The following is a 17,255-nucleotide window of genomic DNA, read 5'->3' as shown; positions in this document are numbered from 1 at the left end:
GCCCCACCCCTACTACCTCGGGTAAGAGAACCAAGACTTCCTCCCTGTCAGTCACTCTGACCAGCCAGCGCCATGCTGGTTTAGTATTTCTCCCTGCCCCAGGGAAGATGTGGACCTCACAGGGAAGACCTGGACCTCACAGGGAAGACGTGGACCTCACAGGGAAGACCTGGACCTCACAGGGAAGACCTGGACCTCACAGGGAAGGGACGTGGACCTCACAGGGAAGGGAGCCAGGAAGGAGACAGCTTTCTGCGCCTTCTTCAGGAAAGGCTGTTTCTTTGGGTGGCCAACTGGGCCCCTGGTTCCCTAGATTCTTTGTCAAGCCCCATCCCCACCCCAACAGCTCTGGGGGCTTCCACAAAGGGGTGTGGGCCTGTGCTTTCCTCACACTCCAGACTCTCAGCCCATTTCTGTGTGATCGTGACGGGCTCTGCCCCACAGCAAGAGGCCACGGGGAAGACCCAGCCCATAGTGGGTGCCGGGTCTTCAGGAGGAACAAGTGGGTGCTGGTCGTGGAAGGCCCTTTCTCTGAAGGGACTCAGGCTTGCAAGAAGGGTAGGCAAGTGGGAGCAGACCACGCAGCTGCCAGCGTTTCCTCCCTGGAGTCAGACTGCCACACAGCTTTATTAGGGACCTGCAGAAAGGCAGGGGCCCAGCCCCCCCCCCCCCCCGCCCGCCAGGCAGCAAGAGCAAGTACAGTGGGCTCCAGAGCCCCCAGGGCCCCTGAGCACACAGTCCGGGGCGCCCAGCCTGGCCCCGGCTGGGCTCAGGAGTACTCGAGGGTGAATTTGGCATGAAATCTGCTCAGCTTCTCCAGCAGCAGCCGCAGTTTCTCCAAGGGGGGCAGAATGGTCATCCTGAAAGGAGTTGACAGTGAGTGAAGGGCCAGGGTGGCGGGACAGGCAGTGAGGGCCGGGCCTCACCGGAAGTGGTAGGTGCCTTCCCGCTGCCCAAAGCCGCTCCCAGGCACTACGCAGATGCCAGTCTCCTCCAGGAGGCGCAGGCAGAAGAACATGTCGGGGGCCAGGCCCAGCTCCTGTGAACAGGCAGTCATCAGGGAGAGATGCCTGGCCACCACTGCCCACCCTGCAGCCCCGCCCCCGCCTGACCTGAGCACGCTCCACCGCCCCCGGGGGCAGCTGCACACGCGGGAAGGAGTACATGGCGCCCTGCACTGGGTTGCAGCTGATGCCGGGAGCCTCGTTGAAGACCTGCTCGGTGAGCTTGGCTTTGGCCGCCAGTTCCGCCAGCACTGCCTGCCTCTCCTGTGGCCACAGAGGGAGGGAGGGAGGGCCCATGAGGGCACAGCACTCAGCATCCCCCACCCCCGATTAGGTCACCTGGACCCCCTCCTGCCCCCAACTCACAGCCTGGAACTGCGCGAAGGAGGGGTCAGTGGGCGCGGGCGGGCTGACCACCAGGTCCAGCAGGGCCTGGCCTGGCACCGGCGGGCACAGCCGCACACTCATCAGCTTCAGCATCTGCTGCTGCACTGCAGCGTCCATGTTCACCACCTCCACATAGCCGCCGCGGAACCCGCACCTGCCAGGTGAGGGGCGCGTCCAGGCCAGGTGCAGAGGAGTTGGCCCACTGGGCGAGGAGGGCCAGGCCATAGCCCGCGAGCCCCCTCCCGCCTCGCCTGCACGCACTCGCCCATGTAGCCCTTGGAGGTGGAGTGGAAGGAGGCGAGCTCCTGCTGCCCGGCATAGGGCGGCCCCATCTCCATGAGCACCTTCTTGAATGAGTGGAACTGGGAGCCCGCGGCGTACACGTTGTCCTGGTACACCTGGAAGAGCGCAAGGCGTCACGGGGGCTGGCTGTTGCCCGGCTTCCCGCTCCCCTGCGCCACGCACCTCGTCCGCCAGCAGAAAGAGCCGCTCTTCGAAGGCGAAGCGGATCACAGCCTCGATGCACTCGCGGGTCTGCACCTGCCCTGGGGTGTGGGGGAGGCAGCAGGGCTGGGTGAGCCAAGGGGGCGCACTGCCCTCCACTGGGCAGCCGGGGGACGGCAGACCCGGCACTGCCTGGGCCAGGGCGCACAAGGGTGCGGGAGGAGTGGGGCGGGGCGGCGGGAACGCACCGGTGGGGTTGCCAGGGTTGATGACACACAGCGCACGAGGGTGGCAGTGGCCACGCGCCTGACACAGTGCACGGTGAAGCTCGGACACGTCCAACGCCCAGGCGCGTTCCTCGTCCAGGTAGTAATCCACCTGCACTGCGCCCAGCTCTGCCAGTGTGGCCGAGTAGAGTGGGTACTGGGGGATGGGAATGAGCACACCTGTGCGTGTGTGGCCCTCGCCGGCCACCAGCAGCTTCAGCACTGTCTGCAAGAAGGAAGGGGAAGGCAGGGTTGGCAGGGCCTGGGGCTGCACCTGTCCCCCACCCTGGGCACCCCCTCTGCAGTGTCAGGAATGTCTTCCTGCGCATGCCCAGCCTACCACGATGGCGTCGCTGGCCCCTGTGGACAGGAAGACATTGTTGGGGTCCGCAGGGATACCTCCGTCGCGCCTCTCAATGTACTGCGCCACGTCCTCCCGGATCAGCTGGATGCCGGAGCTGACGCTGTAGGCCCCTGGACTCGGGCAGGACAGGATGGGAGTTACAGGTGAAGTTCTCAGCCCTCCCAGGGGACCTCCCTCCTCCAGCGGCAGGGCCGCCCTCTGCTTCCTCCTGGCCCTGGCTCTCACCCAGGCTGTGGCCCCCACACGCCTGCAGGATGCGCTCCGCCCTCTTCTTGGCATCGTGAGGGAAGCTGGGGCTGGTCAGAAGATCGGGGTTGACACAGAGAGCCAGGACCTGGGAAGACGGAGTGCTGAGGTCAGGGCACACGGGCGGGGGGTGGAGGGGTGCAGCGGGCACGAGCCTCACCTGGCGCAGGAAGGTGATGGGCCTCTGCCCCATAGCCTGTGCGTCCCCGATGTTGGCACGGATGACCTCGGTGAAAGGCTTCTTCACACCCTGGGAGGGGAGGGGAGCAGGCAGGGAGACCGTGCCCTACCTAACCCTTCAGCCCTTGTGCCGTGAGCCAGTGGGACTGGGGCCAACTCGGCCACCCCAGTGTGACCTGGAGGGCAGCGAGGGGCCTGGGCCATACCTGGCGCAGCTCCTGCTCCAGCTCCAAGGCTCGCTGCACTATGGGGCCACGCACTGCGTACTCCACTTGCCGCACACGCGGATTCATGCTGTGCAGCGTCAGCACCTTCGTCCTCAGTCCGTTCCTCACCGCCTGGCTCTGGTCACCTGTGCTCGAGGCCATGACTCTACCCAGACCAGGTGGGAAGGCGGCTCAGGAGGTGGCAGGACCAGAAGTGGGAGTGGGGACAGCTGGGTCTGGCTCAGTGGGCCACGGCTGGGAGGAGGCAGCCGTAGCAGAGGGGACGCCAGGCAAGAGGGCACCCTCTTCACCGCAGCTGGCCCCACTGGGGGAGACAGAAAGGGCTGAAGGAGCTGGGGACAGTTGGGCCCCGCCCCACCCGTCTGGGAACAGCTCTGCTCCAGGGAGGCAGAGGCAGTGGGCGAGGCGGCAGGCGGGGCTTGGGGCAAGGCCCGGTGCCTGCCCAGTGTCCCCATGAAGGGAGAGGAGGAGACCCACATAGGGGGTAGGTACAGACGTCAGTCTCGGTCCGGACAGCTCTGAGGGACTAGATGTGGGGCCGGGGGCTGAGCGCCTAGGGTGTTCAGGAGGTGAAGGGAGTGCCCAGCAGCCCTGAGGGGCTGGCAGAGCTGGAAAGGAGGGACCCCCGAGGTGAGACTGGAGCCTGGGCTGCTGGGATTTACCCCAGCAGGGCTTGGCCAAGGCCTAGCCCTCGTGGCACCCGCATCTTTGCTTGGGCCAGCGGACCTGTCTCCTTAGTAACTGAGCCAGGCCTCAGGAATCCAGGGGGTGCTGGGGGGAGGGGAGGGGTGTTCAGGCTCTGGGTTCCATCTGGCCTCTCCAGGGCTGGCACCTATGGCCCAGAGGCTGCGAGAGCTCTGTAGCTGGACCTTGGTCCCTGATGAGCACTGCGAGGGGCTGGGGGAGGGGGCTGGAGCCAGGCAGTCCAGCCCTGGGCCCTGGGACAGCTCACACCGTGGCTGCCCTTTCACCAGGCACCAGCTGGGGGTTGCCCTTGGGACACACCCCAGGCTAGGGGTGACCTGAGTTCTCTGGCCCTCTTGTTCCCGATTGGAGGAGAGAGTAGGAAATGAGCCGGGATAGGTCGTCAGAGACCCACCTCCACAAGCCTGCCGAGCCCAAAGGCCAGGCTCAGTGCTGGCCCACCCCAACAGCCACCACGAAACCTGACCCACAGGGGTCAGGATAGCCGGCCCCCAGGCCTCTCACCTTGCACTTCTCTGCTTCGCTGCCACAACGGCCTCCCAGTGCGCAGGCCTGCCCCTCTGGCCCTGAGACAGGGGCACAGGTTAATATGGGCCTGGCCCCAGGCAGAGCCAGCCCCTGCCCGCCCCCTGGCAGCAGAGCCCAAGTGGCAGCCCTGGTGGCAGGTGGACCTTGGGCAGCTGCCCCACCCCCCACACTAAATTTAACCAGCAGCCAGTCCCCGCCTGCCCGTAGCCCTGCAAGAACACCCTTCCAACCAGGGATGCGAGGGGAAGGGCAGGCCCAAAGGACACTGGGCTGACAGGCCTGTGCTGAGCCAGGAGAGAGAACATCCCAAACCCACACCACCCAGCACTGGTGGCTACACAAAGCTGCCCGCCATGAACAGACAAACTGGCGGTGCCCTCAGCCCTCCTGCTTGAGGCCCCTAAGGGACCCCCTCACCCTGACACCTTGTGCCCAGCCAGCTCAGAGCCAGAATGGCCAACTGCATGTCCCCTATGCCAGCCCAGGCAGAAGCTGGCAGCCAGGCCCTAGGATTGGGGCTGCATGCCAGGAACTGGGGACCCACAACCCCCTCCCAGGGAGGTTCTGACACAGTCTTGTGCTTGTTTTGCCCCTGTGGCTCTGGCACAAGAGTCTTGTGGAAAACACCACTTCCCTTTCCAGGCCATGGTCCCTGGGACCCCCACCCTCCACCTCCTCAGCACAGACACTCTAGACGCTGGCCCCCATTGGAGGCTCCTTCAAAGCACCTGGCTCCTCTCAGGAAAGCAAAGGGTTACAGAGGAGGCTCCAGGAGGCTGAGCACGGGAGGGAGTGGGTGAGGCCCAGGCTTCCAGCCCAGTGGCTGTGGGCCTCACTCCCACACGGCCAGGGCTGCCACATGCCCCTGCGTGCACCTACAGGCTTTCGTGCTCACAGGCATGGGTGGCACCCCGACCAAACGGCACAACCCACTCCCCACCGTGGGGCAGCAAGCCAGCTGAGACACACAACACACACGTACACTCCATGGCAAACAGCCTTTATCAAGAGTTGCAAGATAAAAATAGTCTTTGCAGTCAGATGTCTCTCCAGGCATGTCTTCTGCCCTGAGAGGGGCCAGTGTCCTGCACAGTCAAAGCCGGGGTTTCTGTGCTGCCCACCCGCAGCACCAGGGCACGCACCGTGGGGAGGCAGCCTTGGGCTGTGCCCAGGGACAGGAACCCTGCCCGCCGAGGAACTGCCTCACATGAGCAGGCAGCACGGCCTCCTCTCCACAGGAGCCTCCACCGCCGGGGCTGTGAGCTTGAGCAGCGGTGGGTCCCCGCCTGCCCTGAAGCCACAGTCAGGCTGGCGGGTCTCTGTGTGACCAGGCAGGCCAGGCCCCACCGTCTCGGGGCTCTCGGGCCCCTCAGGTGGGGGTCGCTGCAGCTTGGCGGCAGCTCGCTGGCGCTTCAGGTCAGCCAGGGTGTGGTGGGCCTTGTCATGGACCAGCGTGTGGGGGGCGGTGCTGTCCAGGGAGCTCAGCTGGTATGAGACACTCCGGTCCAGTCGCTTGGAGTACAGATGCCGCGCTGGGGAGCCCCCTACTCGGCCATTGTGCGGCCTGACCACTTCAGGGTTGTCCTCCTGCAGGCAGTGAAGGTCTCAGAGGCCATCAGGAGGCTCCACCCCACTCCCCAGCCTTGGGTTCAGGCTGTATGGTCACGAAGGGACGGACAGGAGAGATGGGGCAGCAGCTGGCCTCTACAGGGCACGATTCCTAACAGGCAGGAGGGGGTCCAAGCAGAGAGAGAACCAGGGCAAAGCCAGGCCCACCCCTGCGCTGGGCGGAGCAGGGACGAGACGCTCACCTCCGGGGGCGGTGGCCTGAGCTCTGCGTCTGTCTGGCAGTCATCGCTGTCCTCGGGCGGCTCCGGGCTGGGGGGCGGCGGCTGTTGCCACACGATGGCCTCCTGGGCGTGCTGCTTGCGGTACAGGTCGGTGCGCTGGGTCAGGCTCGCCCGCCTCACCACCTTCCTGGGGAGGAGAGAGAAGAGGGAGTGAGGGGAAGGGGAGTGCCGGGAGGACCCCGCCCCCTCGTACTCTGCCCCCAGTTCGGCTGGCACTCCGCCGGGGCTGACAACCGCGGGGCCAAGACGGGGGCGGAGCCTGCTGGGGGCGGCGCTCACCCGCGGCTGCCGGCGCTGGAGGTGCGGCGGCGCAGCAGGGAGCGCTGGCGGCCCTGGGCGCGCAGGAGGGCGTCGTGCTTGTGCTTCAGCTCCAGCAGCTTGGCCCGCACCTCCTCGTCCCCACACACATCTGAGAAGTGGGTGCAGGCGTCAGGGGCACCCTCCTCGCCTGTCCTCTCCCCCAGGTGGAGGTGGGCCCCGCAAGCTCACCAAGGGGCGTCTCGTCCATCAGGGACTTTGCGTTCAGATCGGCCCCATGCGCCACGAGCAGCTCCACCAGGGGCACCTGTGGGCGGCAGGCAGGAGCTGCAGATGGCTGCGCTGGAAGCCCCCTCCCACCTGCTGCTGCCCGCACTCACCTGGCCCCAGTAGGCTGCGGCGTGCAGCGGCTCCCAGCCATCTTGGTCCTTAGCGCTCAGGCTGGCTCGGTGTTCCAGCAGCAGGGCAGCCGCCTCGCTGAACCCGTTGGCGGCTGCGATGTGCAGCTGCAGGCAAGCGCCCGGCCTGAATTCGGCCCCATCCCCCACCTCCAAGGAGCAAGGCCCCCAGCCCCGCATGCCCCTCACCCCCTAGCCCTCACCAGCGTGGCCCCGTGGTCCAGCGGGGCATGGAGGTCTGCCCCGGCCTGCAGCCGGCTCCGGATGTCGTCCAGCATGCGCAGTTCTGGCACGGCCCGGGCGGCCTCGATGCTGTCCTGGGTGATGCCTGCGAGGCGGCAGGCTCAGAGGGAGCGCCACCGGCAGCCCTCCCACAGCCGCACCGCCGCACCTACCACGGTCGGCCATGGCAGTCTCCAGGCAGTCCAACGTCTGCTCATCGTCACACAAGTCATAGGGCATGTTCCCGTCGGTGTTGACTGCCAGGAGATTGGCGCCACTGCAGGGAAGAGGGACGCGGTGCTGGACACAGGGCCCTTCCCCACTGGCCAAGCTTCTCACTTGGAGAGGTCCCCCCCAGGGCCCCTCAGCCCAGGGCTGCCCCTCAGGAGGCACCCTGTCCACCTGCTGCTGGGAGAGGCGGCCTTGGGGCCCATTGGCTGCCCCTCAGTCCTAGATCCTGTGGTTCGGCCAGACAGGCCTCCTGCAGTCTCTACCCATCCGGGCTCCAGGTTCCTGGCACCTCCAGGGGCAGTGGTGCCCCCATAAACGTGCACTAGATGGGTCTGCCTGCTGGGGGAGCAGGGACCCTGGGGACCCCAGGGAGCACAGGGCGGTGGGGTCGCAGGACCAGGCAGCCACGCTGAGGGGCCGCAGAGCTGTGGGGAGCATAGCCCCGGGGAAGGAGGTCAGCAAAGGGGAGCCCAGGACACAGAAGGGGGTGTGCCTGTGTGCAGAGGAGGAACAGGCCTACCTCTGGACACCCCACATCCCCGCCCACCCCGCAGCGCCTGAGTGTGATGGGACCGTCATCCACACCCCATCTGGCCTCACGGGGGCACTCGAGACTGACTGCAGCCCTGACCTCTCTCCCACTACAGATGCCTGGAGCGAAGGGGAAAGAAGGGAGGAGGCTCGTGGACGCTGGTGAGGCCACCACCCTCCCTGCTCAGAGCTCCTCCTGCTCTATGTCCCTCTATGTTAAAGGTAAAAGCCCTACCTGTGCTCAGGTACCCTCTCCTCCCAAGCCACCTGGCCTCCTCACTGCCCTTCTCTCCTTACCACTTCTGTCCTCACTTCTGTCCTCACTGACCAAGACATTTCTCTGTGCACACCCTGGGGGGCCCAAGACCGCCCTCTCAGCAGGAGGATGCATGCTGGGGAGGCAGAGACCAAGCTGTCCTGGGCACATGCCCATCCCCCTGGGGCCCCAGGCTCTGCTCTCCATGCCAGGACACAGGCAGGGTCAGCAAAGGTGAAGGTGGGAACACAAGAGGGGTCTCCTGAGCGGCCATCTGAGAGGAAGCCCCTCCCTGCCACGGACACCCAGCAGGCCCTACCTGGTGATGAGCAGCTCCACCAGGTGCAGGTGGCCACAGGTGGCCGCAGCATGCAGAGGCGTCCAGCACTCACTGTCGCAGGCATTGATGTTGGCCCCAGCCTCCAGGAGTTGCTGCACCATCTCTCGGAAATCATCAATGCAGCACTGCAAACCGTGCCACGTGAGCGGCCAGAGCATGGGGGCCAGCCCCCACCCCACCCACGCCCAGCGAGGGCTGACCTGATGCAGGGCTGTCAGGCCATCCTCGTTAGCCAAGTCAGGGCTGACCCCACTCCCAAGGAACTGGCGGACTGAAAAAAGGTGGCGAGGTGAGGACAGGGTCCTGTCCCTGGTCGGGTCCTGTCAACTGTGCTTCAGCCCAGGACTCAGGGAAGGACAAAGAAGACAGTGGTGCCAATGGCAAGAGGCACACCAGAGCCGGGGGGTGGGGGCAGGAGCACCAGGCATCTGTCTGGCCCAGGCCAGTCACACTCCCAGAAGCCCTCTGCCTCCACCCACCTGCAGGCCCTTCATGGTGGTGCTCCAGCCTTCCGACCCCCAGAACAGGCCGTGCTTCTGTGTGAGAGCAGCACTCCAATAATCCCGCACCTCCCTTCAGCCAGGAAGGGCTCCCTGCCCCGAGACTACCGCAGCTAGACTGTGCCATAAAGCTGCAGCTCCTTCGGCTCTCCCCTGACAACTGGCAAGCCCTGTGTTCATGATCTCCCCTGGGTCCTCTGGGACCTGACCTGAGGCTCCCCACCAGCAGAGTACATCCCTGCTCTCGCTCCCCTCCCCTTCAAAGATCCCAACTCAGGCCCAGCTCTCGCCCAGGTCACCAGGGTCCTCCCTGATGGCGCCTGGGGTGCAGCAGAAGGGCTCCTGCCTTCCCACAGCTCCCTGTGGACCATGGCACCCTCTGCCTCTTCCCTCTGCCTCCAGGCCTCCTGGGAGGGCTCCTGTCCACATGGGAAGATGTAGGGCAGACACTGCCAGCTCCTCCTTACTCTGCCGTGGAGGGAGGCAGGGAGGGGTCAAGGGCCACTACAGTGCCTCTTCTCCCCAGACCCCAGAGCACCACAAGTGGAACCCACACAGCTGCGGCGGCAAGCGTGGGGCACAGGTGAGGAGAACAGTCAAAAGCAGAGCCTGCGGCAGGCATCGAGAGAGGGACCACCAGCATGGGCTCTGTGCCTACCCGGGGCCTGGCTCTCTAACCCGCAGAGGTGGAGACCAGGGCTCTCCTGAGCAGCCTAGAAAGAGGCACCAATGACTGCCGGCCACCCTGCCCACAGGCCCCGCACCAGGTGTATGGCCACCCCGCCCCCCCGCCCCGCACCAGGTGTCCGGCCACCCCGCCCCCGCGGGCCCCGCACCAGGTGTCCGGCCACCCCGCCCCCGCGGGCCCCGCACCAGGTGTCCGAAGGCTCCTGGGGGTCCACCCATGGCCTCCGCTCACCTCGCAGCAGGACCCCTCTGCATGCAGCCCCCACCTGAAGGAAGGCTGCCCCGCACGGGCTCACCTCACGGCTGCCCGCTGCTTGGGGTTTGCCTGATGGGGGGATGCTGGGCTACCCAGCCTGAAGAGACCAGGCAAGATCTGGGGGCTGGAGCCCAGGAGCTGTGGACAGGCCCAGCCCCAGGCTTGGCACGAGACGGCCCCCAGGTGGCAGGGAGTGGCCGCTGGCTGGGAGCTGCTCTGGGCTCAGCCACTCACCTTCTTCCAGGTCGTTTCGGGCAGCGGCCTCCAGAAGGACAACACTGGGAGGGAAGACGACCTGCTTCGGGGGCCCTCGGCCGGCTGCCTCCTTCCGGGGACGCTCCCCAGGACCCTTCTTGCCCTGGGCCTCCTTCTCAGCCTGGGCCCACGTCTTCACCTGCTGGGCACGCCGCTTCTGGGCATGCTTCAGCCGCTCCTGCGTGCTCATCCTGCCCACCATGGGCATCTCTGCCAGCAGCTCCAGGTGCTCGGCCATGGTGGTGGCTGCTTGCCCACAGGGCTGCTCGGGGCACCAGAGTGGGGAGCTTGGGGGCCAGGCTGGGCCTGAGGGGTGGGGCAGCTGGCTGGACTGGCACCCTCGGGGGCATCCCCTTCCCAAAGCTCCGTGCCCTTGGCTGGGTCAGGAGGCCCCACACAATATCCAGGCCCAGGCAGCCCTGGGGGGCACGGGCCAGGGCAGGGAGGGCAGTGTGGAAGGGCACCCCGAACCTGCTCCCCAGGCCAGCCTCTAGCTGTCGACCAGCAGTGCCTCGCCTCCCTCTCGGGGTCAGGGTGCACAACCTATGGGAGGCAGCCCCGAGACCTGGCCGGCCTCAGTCCAGGGTCTGAAACTAATTACCCAGATAACAAGGTTCCAGCTTCCTGGCACCTTGCTGAGGGGGAAGGGAGGGCAGGGCCAATCAGCAATGAGAGCCCCCGTGAGCCCCTGAGAGCCCTCTTTTCACTTTCTAGGCTCAGGAGCCTGGGTGGGGCCTGGGAGCAGCCATGGCCCAGCCCCCCAACCCCTCCCAGCTGTGTGCCGAGGTCAGTGCGTCAGTACTAATGAGGAGGTGCAGCCGCTGAGGCTGGGGCAGGGCAGGTGGTCAGAGTCCTGGCGTCCTGGCCCCAGGGCCCAGGGGTGAGGCTCTCTAGGCAGCCAGAGCACCAAGGGCACAGGCGGGCCAGCCACAGTGTCTTCAGGAGCACCTCCCCTTCCGGCAGCTGCTCACACCTGAGAAGTGGGGAACAAGGAAGCACATTGAGGCCGGCTTGAGGCAGGGTGGCCCCAGGGAGCCCCTGCCCTGGGCCTCAGGTGAGACCAGGCTTCCAGCCATCTCGGGTCCTGCCCTGTGTGAGGCCCACCCTCTGGTCCACAGAGAGCACTGCAGAGCAACAATACTGGGGGTATGGGGAGCTACTCTGCCCCCATTCTGCCCCAGGTTCAGAGAGGGGAAGGGGAAAGGCATGTCAGGCTCCTCCCACCCACCCTTTCCAGAAACGGCTGCCCACCCCAGCAAGGCATTCCCTGCTAGGCTGCTCCTCCAGGGCCAGGCGCTGCCCTCAGGCTGGGTAAGGTGAGGTCTCCTGGAACAGTCATGAGGGCTTTGCAGGCTACTGCCTTCTAAGGGCAGGCCCCGCCTCCTGCGCCTCCGCCTGTCCTGACTGACACCACAGCTTCTCACTGCCCAGTCTCTAGACCTCTTCCTTGCTGGGTTCCCACAATGCCTCTGCCATCCTGGGCTGCAATAGAAGCCCCTACCTGGTGCCTGGCTTGAGGCCTATGGGGACAGACAGGCAGGCAGACAGCTTCGGCTGGAGCACAACCCTGGCGAGGTACCCGCTATGGCCCTAGTCCTGCCCGACACACCAAGTGTGGTCGCTTGGCTGGCCACAGGCTGCACCTCAGAAGGCACTCTGTGCTTGGCTGGGCGCGGTGGCTCACGCCTGTAATCCCAGTACTTTGGGAGGCTGAGGTGGGTGGATCACGAGGTCAGGAGATCGAGACCATCCTGGCTAACACGGTGAAACCCCATCTCTACTAAAAATACAAAAAACTAGCCGGGCGTGGTGGCGGGCGCCTGTAGTCCCAGCTACTTGGGAGGCTAAGGCAGGAGAATGGCGTGAACCCGGGAGGCGGAGCTTGCAGTGAGCCGAGATGGCGCCACTGCACTCCAGCCTGGGCGACAGAGCGAGACTCCGTCTCAATACATACATACATACATACATACATACATACATACGGCACTCCGTGCTCTGCAGAAGATGCCTGCCAGGAGTCCCATTCTCTACCCAGCCAGGCCTCATGGCCATCTACACACTGACCCAACTCTTCACTGCTGGACTTATACCCAGAAGAAGTCATAGAATTGCCCCCTTCTTTCAGGAAGGGAACTGTCCTGGGCCAGGTCAAATTAAGCCAGTCAGGTCCTTCCTGCTCAGGGGCCCCCAATTTATCTGGGAGCCCCACTTTACAGGTTCAGCCTTCTCTAGACATAGTTCCCCTCTGCAGGCGTAGCCTCAGAGGCTTCCTGAGGACATGGCCAATAAGGCCAGGAGCCCCGGCCTGGCTTTCTGTCTGCCAGGTAAAGAGCTTTTCCAGGCAGTAGCTCTCCCTCTGAGCAGCCTGCTCCCAAGCCTCGCCAGCTCTGCAGACCGCAGAGGCCAGGGCAAGCACACGCTGGCCAGACGCCCCGCCCAGTCTCCCAAGTCCTCCCCTTGCCCTCTAGAGACACAGCATGGGTACCAGAGAGGCAGGAGAGCCACTCCTGCAGGCATGCTGCCAGCTCCCCACCTGCGAGGACAGAGGAGGCACACCACACCTGGTATGGCAGAGCCCGCCCTCCCTGCCAGCCAGTCATAGCCCACACCGTCTTCCTGACAGGGCTGGCGAGATGAGATCCTCACCTCTCTGTCATTGGCATCTCTGGACCTGCCAGAGAACCCACCTGGGCAGTAGCCACTTACCCCCACCCCAACCCAAAGAGATCACAAGCCAAGAGCAAGGGAAGGAGAGCAAGGCAGGCTGCCCTCGCCCAGCCCCAGTCTCTCTCCAGCCACGGGAAGGAGAGATTAAGAAGATTTAGCTGTCAGAGAACAGTGGCTCATGCCCACACTTTGGGAACCAAGGTAGTAAGGTCACTTGAACCCAGGAGTTCAAGGCCAGCCTGGGCAACAGAGTAAGACCCCATCTCTACAAAATAATTTTAAAATTAGCTGGTGGCACACGCCTGTGGTCCCAGCTCCTCCGGAGGCTGAGGTGGGAGGATCCCTTGAGCCTGGGAGGGAGAGGCTGCAGTGAGCTGAGATCACACCACCGCACTCCAGCCTGGACTCCAGAGGGAGATCCTGTCTCAAAAAAAAAAAAGATTTAACAGACACCACCTACCGTCCCCAGCATTTTATAAAGAAAAGATGGGCAGGGCACGGTGGTGGCTCAAGCCTTAATCCCAGCACTTTGGGAGGCTTAAGCAGGCAGGTCTCTTGAGCCCAGGAGTTCGAGACCAGCCTGGGCAACACAGTGAGACCCCGTCTCAATTTATATTACTAAAAAATAATTAATGTAAGAGAAAAAAATTAAAACAAATTTTTAAAAAGGAAGAAAAGATGTTCGGATGCCCGTGTCCTGCAGAAGAGAAAGCCTGAGCACAGCAGCCGCACTCCCGATGGAACACCTGTCTCGTTCCTCATTCCGAGCTCATCCGTGAAAATTCATCAGAGAACAGCATCTGGACAGTGCAAACCGCCCCCCAACACCCCCGGCTGCAGAGGGAGGCCCACGGGTGGGGAGGCTCTACCTCCCCCACCCCACCAAGCACGGCTCACAGGGCACTCGGCCCCCACCCTGGCAGGCCCACCTTCCTAGCTGGAAGCTGCCCGATGTCTGCATGGGACTCTGGGCAGGTTCCTGTCCTGCTCGAGGGCCCAGCTGCCTCCTCTAAGAGAAAATGAGGTGCCCAAAGTGAGCCCAGAGCCCCCCAAAAGTGGGTGCCAGGGGGCGTCCCAGTGCCCACTTCCCCCCAGGCTGAGCCCTAAGTGTCCCCCTCTGGCCTCCCTGCCCAGGAACCAGCCTCAGAAGGAAGGGGCTGGCTGAAGGCCCACGGCAGCGGGCTGAGGGCTCCAGGAGGAAAGGCGGCCTCCCACCCACCTGAATCTTGGCTGCCCTAGCCGAACTTCACCAAGCTTTGTCTACTCCTCCCAGCCACAGATGGATCAGGAACAGCCCACCAGAGCCGAGAAGACTTGCCACTCGGCTGAGCCATGAAGGCCTGGTGGCCGGCTCGTAGTCCTCCCAAACGGACACACCCAGGCTGAGGGGCTGGGCAGGGCGGCTCCCTCTCCTCCACAAACCTTCCCCCAAACCTCCCTGGAATGTCAAACAGATTCCCGGGTCGGTTCATTCCAGTTCTAAACAGATAACCTGGTCGGTTCATTCCAGTTCTCAGTCAAAGCCCAGGCCAGCTGCACTTGAGTGCGGGCCCAGGCGGGAGGAGCCCGTGGAGGATACGGGGCACTGTTCCGACCCTCACCCACCGTCCCCTCATAGCCTGCATACCTCTGGGCCATGTGGCTTCAGGAAGGGAGGCCCAGCAGAGCACGGAGGCCCAGCCCAAGCTCCCAGGAGCCCCCGTGAGAACAGCTCCAGGCCCAGGAGCCTCAGCGCCCTCTCTACTGCCATCACCCCGTCTTCCACACGGGGAGACCAAGGCCACGCCTAAATCCAGAGCTGCCCCAGTCACCACTTCACCACAGCGCCCACCTCCCAGTGTCCATGGTGCAAGGAGGGCTCAGAGCCCGAGGGGCGGTGTCACTCTATTCACCAGAGATAGGGACAAGGGATAGGTGGAGGCCGCATGCCATTCGGAGAAAGAAAAGAGAGGAAAGGGGTAGGGGAAAGAGTCTCAGAGAAATGCTGAGGACGGTGCAGAAAGAGGATGGGAACTTGCTTCCACAGGCGGGGCGGAGGGCCGGGGACCTGCTGTAGGCACCCACGTTCACAGGGATGCGTGAACAGTGCACCTCAGTAAGGTGCACCTCCAAATTTAAAATGTGCACCTAGGCACAGTGGCTCACGCCTGTAATCCCAGCACTTTGGGAGGCCGAGGCTGGTGGATCACCAGGTCAGGAGATCGAGACCATCCTGGCTAACACGGTAAAACCCCGTCTCTACTAAAAATACAAAAAATTAGCTGGGTGTGGTGGCGGGCACCTGTACTCCCAGCTACTTGGGAGGCTCAGGCAGGAGAATCGCTTGAACCCAGGAGGCGGAGCTTGCAGTAAGCCAGAATTGCATCACTGTACTCTAGCCTGGGTGACAGAGAGAGACTCCGTCTCAAAAATTAAACAAAGTACGCCTTTTGACAGCCTGATTTCTAGGACCTCACCCTACTAAAACCCCCAGAGCAGGTCAGCTAGAGGGACTGACGGTGCTGGGGAGCCTGCCTGCCTTCTGGCCGCACATCACAGGGTGAAAGCCCACGTACCACGGTGCAGTGGGCGGCACCTGGACGGTCCCACAGGAGCCCCACGAGGGACGGGCCGGCCCAGTACCCCCACACTGCCTGCCCTACGGCTGGTTCTGGGGGCTTTTATAGCCCAGTTATGCTTAGGCTTGGTGGAGTTGGTTCCTGTAACTTACAACTAAAAAACTTGGTTGTTTTGTTGTTGATTTTTTATGTTCTTTAAGAGACAGGGTCTCACTCTTGCCCAGGCTGGGGTGCAGTGGTACAATCACGGCTCACTGCAGCCTTGACCTCCCAAGGTCAAGCAGTCCTCCCACCTTGGCCTCCCAAGTAGCTGGGACCACAGGTGGGATCACCACACCCAGAAAATTTTTCTTTCTTTTTTTATTTTTGAGATGGAGTCTCACTCTTGCCCAGGCTGGAGTGCAGTGGCGCGACCTCTGCTCACTGCAAGCTCCGCCTCCGGGTTCCCGCCATTCTCCTGCCTCAGCCTCCCGAGTAGCTGGGACTACAGGCCACCGCCACCTCGCCCGGCTCATTTTTTGTATTTTTAGTAGATACGGGGTTTCACCGTGTTAGCCAGGATGGTCTCGATCTCCTGACCTGGTGATCCACCTGCCTCGGCCTCCCAAAGTGCTGGGATTACAGGCGTGAGCCACCACACCCGGCCTACACCTGGCTAATTTTTAAATTTGTTTTGTAGAGACAGTGTTTTCCTGTGTTGCCCAGGCTTGTGTCTGGACTCCTGGACTTAAGCAATCCTTATGCCTCGGCCTCCCAAAGTGCTGGGATTATAGGTATGAGCCACCACATCTGACCAGATCTGATTTTATTTGTAGCAGTATCTACGAGATACAGAGCAAAAAATGGGAAACTACCTAGATGCCTATCATTCTGAGAAAAATAACTGTGTAGCCGTTCTGTAGAATAACGTCTATACATACACATCTGTTAACAAGAGGAGGTGGGTCTCAATGTCCTTGGGAGAATGGCTATGGTATCTTGCCAGTGGGTACAGAGGCTGCCAGAGCCTGGCTAAAAGTGTTACATACACACAGACTGGTTTGTTTGATTCTGTTTTGTTTGTTTCTGAGGCAGGGTGTTGCTCTGTCCCCAGGCTGGAGTGCAGTGCTGCAATCACAGCTCACTGCAGCCTCAACTTCCTGGGCTCCAGCGATCCTCCCATCTCAGCCTCCCCAGTAGCTGGGACTACAGGTGCATGCCACCACACCCGGCTTATTTGTTGTTGTCTTTTTTGTGTGTGGAGTTGGGGTCTCCCTGTGTTGCCCAGACTGGTCTCAAACTCCTGGGCTGATGCGATCCTCCTGCCTCAGCCTCCCAAAGTGTTGTGATCACAGACATGTGTCACCATGCCTGGCCAGACTTCTCTGTATGGGCAGAGAGGCTGGCTGGGAGTCAGTGGCTGCAGTGCTGGACTCTCAGAAGGACTGCTGACCTTCTGAAGGTGCAGGCTCTGGAGACATGCCTCACCCCAGCTGTAACCAACGCCAGTGCTGGGTGTCCTGCCAGAGAGATGTTCACCGTTCATCGGGAAGGCTGGATGGGAGGCTTCTCCAGCCAGACTGCTGGTCTCTTCCCAACCCTTGGCTGGGCAGACAGCAGCTCACCGTTTTTTTTTTTTGTTTTTTTTTTTTTGAGACAGGGTCTTGCTCTGTCACCCAGGCTAGAGTGCAGTGGTGCGATCTCAGCTCACAGCAACCTCCACCTCCCAGGTTCAAGCGATTTTCCTGCCTAAGTCTCCCAATTAGCTGAGATTACAGGCGCCTGCCACCACACGGGCTAATTTTTGTATTTTTAGTAGATACGGCGTTTTGTCATGTTGGCCAAGCTGGTCTGGAACTCCTGACCTCAGGTGATCTGCCCGCCTTGGCCTCCCAAAGTGCTGGGATTATAGGCGC

General features: G+C 62.9%; 2 protein-coding genes across 8 annotated transcripts in view; both read right to left on the bottom strand.

Moving 5' to 3' along the window:
- Positions 1 to 586: 586 nt before the first annotated feature.
- Positions 587 to 5,429, bottom strand: GPT (glutamic--pyruvic transaminase). 2 transcript variants are annotated; one of them, XM_003903281.5, is made up of 13 exons: positions 5,334 to 5,429; positions 4,328 to 4,389; positions 3,098 to 3,263; positions 2,872 to 2,961; positions 2,691 to 2,799; positions 2,442 to 2,575; positions 2,084 to 2,327; positions 1,857 to 1,936; positions 1,653 to 1,789; positions 1,371 to 1,545; positions 1,113 to 1,268; positions 927 to 1,039; positions 587 to 860 (listed from the first exon to the last, which is right to left on the bottom strand). In XM_003903281.5, exons 1-13 carry the CDS (start codon positions 5,406 to 5,408, stop codon positions 770 to 772), a joined length of 1,632 nt encoding a protein of 543 aa, XP_003903330.2. In that variant the 5' UTR covers positions 5,409 to 5,429; the 3' UTR covers positions 587 to 769. The 2 variants fall into 2 exon arrangements, with proteins under 2 accessions (XP_003903330.2, XP_009212063.1); XM_009213799.4 differs by lacking the exons at positions 4,328 to 4,389; positions 5,334 to 5,429 and adding an exon at positions 3,781 to 4,290.
- Positions 5,336 to 17,255, bottom strand: part of PPP1R16A (protein phosphatase 1 regulatory subunit 16A) — a 27,343-nt gene continuing 15,423 nt past the window's right edge. For 5 of the 6 annotated variants that reach the window (XM_009213800.2, XM_009213804.4, XM_009213802.4 and 2 more), the window contains 10 exons: positions 10,115 to 11,108; positions 8,638 to 8,708; positions 8,417 to 8,562; positions 7,253 to 7,356; positions 7,061 to 7,185; positions 6,840 to 6,965; positions 6,691 to 6,766; positions 6,481 to 6,610; positions 6,163 to 6,328; positions 5,336 to 5,938 (listed from right to left, as the gene is read on the bottom strand). In XM_009213800.2, coding sequence (XP_009212064.1) covers positions 5,555 to 5,938; positions 6,163 to 6,328; positions 6,481 to 6,610; positions 6,691 to 6,766; positions 6,840 to 6,965; positions 7,061 to 7,185; positions 7,253 to 7,356; positions 8,417 to 8,562; positions 8,638 to 8,708; positions 10,115 to 10,373 — 1,587 coding nt within the window. In that variant the 5' untranslated portion in view covers positions 10,374 to 11,108 and the 3' untranslated portion in view covers positions 5,336 to 5,554. Of the gene's footprint in view, positions 5,939 to 6,162; positions 6,329 to 6,480; positions 6,611 to 6,690; positions 6,767 to 6,839; positions 6,966 to 7,060; positions 7,186 to 7,252; positions 7,357 to 8,416; positions 8,563 to 8,637; positions 8,709 to 10,114; positions 11,109 to 14,021; positions 14,901 to 17,255 lie in introns of those variants that run through there. The other variant, XM_009213803.3, reaches the window with a different exon arrangement.

Source organism: Papio anubis, chromosome 8 (genome assembly GCF_008728515.1).
Source record: "Papio anubis isolate 15944 chromosome 8, Panubis1.0, whole genome shotgun sequence".
In the NCBI taxonomy this organism is placed as follows: Eukaryota; Metazoa; Chordata; class Mammalia; order Primates; family Cercopithecidae; genus Papio; species Papio anubis.
Note: the sequence above shows the minus strand (reverse complement) of the source record. Positions and strands in the feature narration are given on the sequence as shown.